The sequence below is a fragment of the Epinephelus moara genome, chromosome 11 (assembly GCF_006386435.1).
Source record: "Epinephelus moara isolate mb chromosome 11, YSFRI_EMoa_1.0, whole genome shotgun sequence".
Classification (NCBI taxonomy): domain Eukaryota; kingdom Metazoa; phylum Chordata; class Actinopteri; order Perciformes; family Serranidae; genus Epinephelus; species Epinephelus moara.
The window spans coordinates 36810661-36812897 of NC_065516.1; the positions used below are offsets into that span (position 1 = coordinate 36810661).

General features: G+C 45.3%; 1 protein-coding gene across 1 annotated transcript in view; it reads left to right on the forward strand.

Moving 5' to 3' along the window:
* Positions 1 to 2237, forward strand: part of LOC126397541 (ribonuclease inhibitor-like) — a 26171-nt gene that overhangs the window by 3084 nt on the left and 20850 nt on the right. Inside the window, exons 2-3 of the mRNA XM_050056398.1 lie at positions 1371 to 1609; positions 2142 to 2234. Of these exons, the coding sequence (XP_049912355.1) occupies positions 1371 to 1609; positions 2142 to 2234 (332 nt within the window). The remainder of the gene's footprint in view (positions 1 to 1370; positions 1610 to 2141; positions 2235 to 2237) is intronic.

The following is a 2237-nucleotide window of genomic DNA, read 5'->3' on the forward strand; positions in this document are numbered from 1 at the left end:
GTCCCAGCATGAGCTCCAGCATGACCACCTTGCGTTCTTTAGTGCGACGTTGGGCAGCAGGAACTGGGTCGACGTTATCTGTAAATCCTCGGCATGGAGACGTTTTGGATTTCTTCTCCCATTCTGCACCATTGAGCAGAAATGGGGCAAACTCACCGTCAAGTGACAGTGTGTACAACAGGTTCTGGCGCCAGTTCTCAAAAGAGTTGACAGTTTCAATCTTGGTTAGACACCATTGCTTCGGTGCTCTGTGTGAATTAGCCATGCTGCGCACTTTGCCACCGTTAGCTCAACTGCGTCTGGTTGTACTGTGATTCCCCTGACAGGGAAGTTACCGTTATGACTTCGGTAGTTGATAATATCCTCGGGTCATATGTTCGGGAAGCGCTGCCACCACGCCAGTAATGGAGGACGATACACATGAATCACACAACGCAGGTTGAGTAGTGCGGCAGCAGCCGTTTAGTGTAAACAAGAACAGGCACGAACACGGGCTCAGAGGAAGTGACGCCCGGTAACTATAACAACCACACTGTACATAGCGGAAGTGACGTATGGTCACTATGACAACCACAAACACTACTGGCGCTGATCGACAGTTCAGCTCAGCACACGAGAAAAAATACGGAAATAAAGAATGTGAACAAAGAGCTAAAGTCCAGAGGGAGTGAGACCAAAACCAACTTGTTCCATCAAGTCAGATTATTTTTCTCTTTAGCAGAAACGTTTCCTGATGGTTTGTGTTGTTGTTGTTGTTCACTGGTGTACAGTTAATATGCTCTGANCTTGTTCCATCAAGTCAGATTATTTTTCTCTTTAGCAGAAACGTTTCCTGATGGTTTGTGTTGTTGTTGTTGTTCACTGGTGTACAGTTAATATGCTCTGATTGTGTTGTTCATGTGCTAACTGGCTAGCTAGCATCATCTTCCAGTTTCTAGTTTTGAGTGACGATTACAGACATCCATCATCTGCTGGTGTAGAGAGTTATTTCCTCTCATGCAGGCACAGGACATATGTGCTTGTTGGTCATCGGATTGGTGTGTTCATGTGCAACTTTTTGGTTGAGACACGGCACCGTGATGTGACGCAGCAGGGCGGTCTCATTGCTGCTAGTTCTCTGATGTCTGTTTGGTGTGTCTGGGCCTTCAGACTGCTGCTCATTATTCAGAGTACTTCTAACCTCGGTTCCATCCAAACTAACTGAAGCTAAGCTGCTCAACGTGACTGTAAAACAGTAAAGAGCATGATCAGCACTTTAATGGAAGGTTTGATCTGTGAAGCAGCTGCAGAAAGTGATGAGTTTGTGTCAATAAAATAAAAAAACCTACAGTGAACATTTTAGTCATAAAGAGATGTCTTTGTGTCCACAGAGAGAGGAAGAAGAGGAGTGATGTTTGTGTGGAGGAGCAGCTGTCCTGCTGTGCTTTGTGTCAGGACGTCCTGAAGGATCCAGTCTCTACCAGCTGTGGACACTGGTTCTGCAGACAGTGCATCACCTCATACTGGGACCAGTCTGCTACATCAGGAGACTCCTCCTGTCCCCAGTGTGGACAAAGATCCAGAACAAGAGCTGGACTGCAGACAGCCAGTCAGACCAGCACTGTACAAAGTAAGACTGTCCATCTGTCTGCTGATGTCTTCATGTCTGAAAACAAGATTCTTCTTGTGTTGTAACAGTCGTTACATTTAAAAAAATCTCAGCCTCCATTTTCATTCCTTTTTTAATGATATTTATTACACGGCTCTATTAAATGCTGTATTCTGATTGGTCAGTAGCGGCATTCTGCGGTCTGATATTACTGTGTAATGACCGCTGCTAGTAGCAACGGTCATTACACAAAGTTGCTATGTAGCCCAGCGTTGCTAGGGATGCTGCCCTGCAACACTGCAGCTGTCAAACAACTTCCGAGGGAAAAAACAAACAGAAGTGGCTGATTTTAACGGATGCCGCTGAAGAAAAAGAATACCTACGGACTTTCTCTGCCAAAAACAAAAGAACCCGGAATTGAATACACACACACTGCGCGTCGGGGTTCTATTCCCCTGTCGGGAGTTATTTTCCCAGTATTCACCGGCTCATTATACATTATCCCTTACGTAACTAAGACTATTTATAATGAGGCCTTGTTGTTGTCTTCCAGTGGACGTTGGTCTGCAGGAGGTTTTAGATGAACATAAGATCAGTCTGAAGAGGAGATGTGAACGTGTGACTGAAGGAAGTGATGAAACAGGAAGTG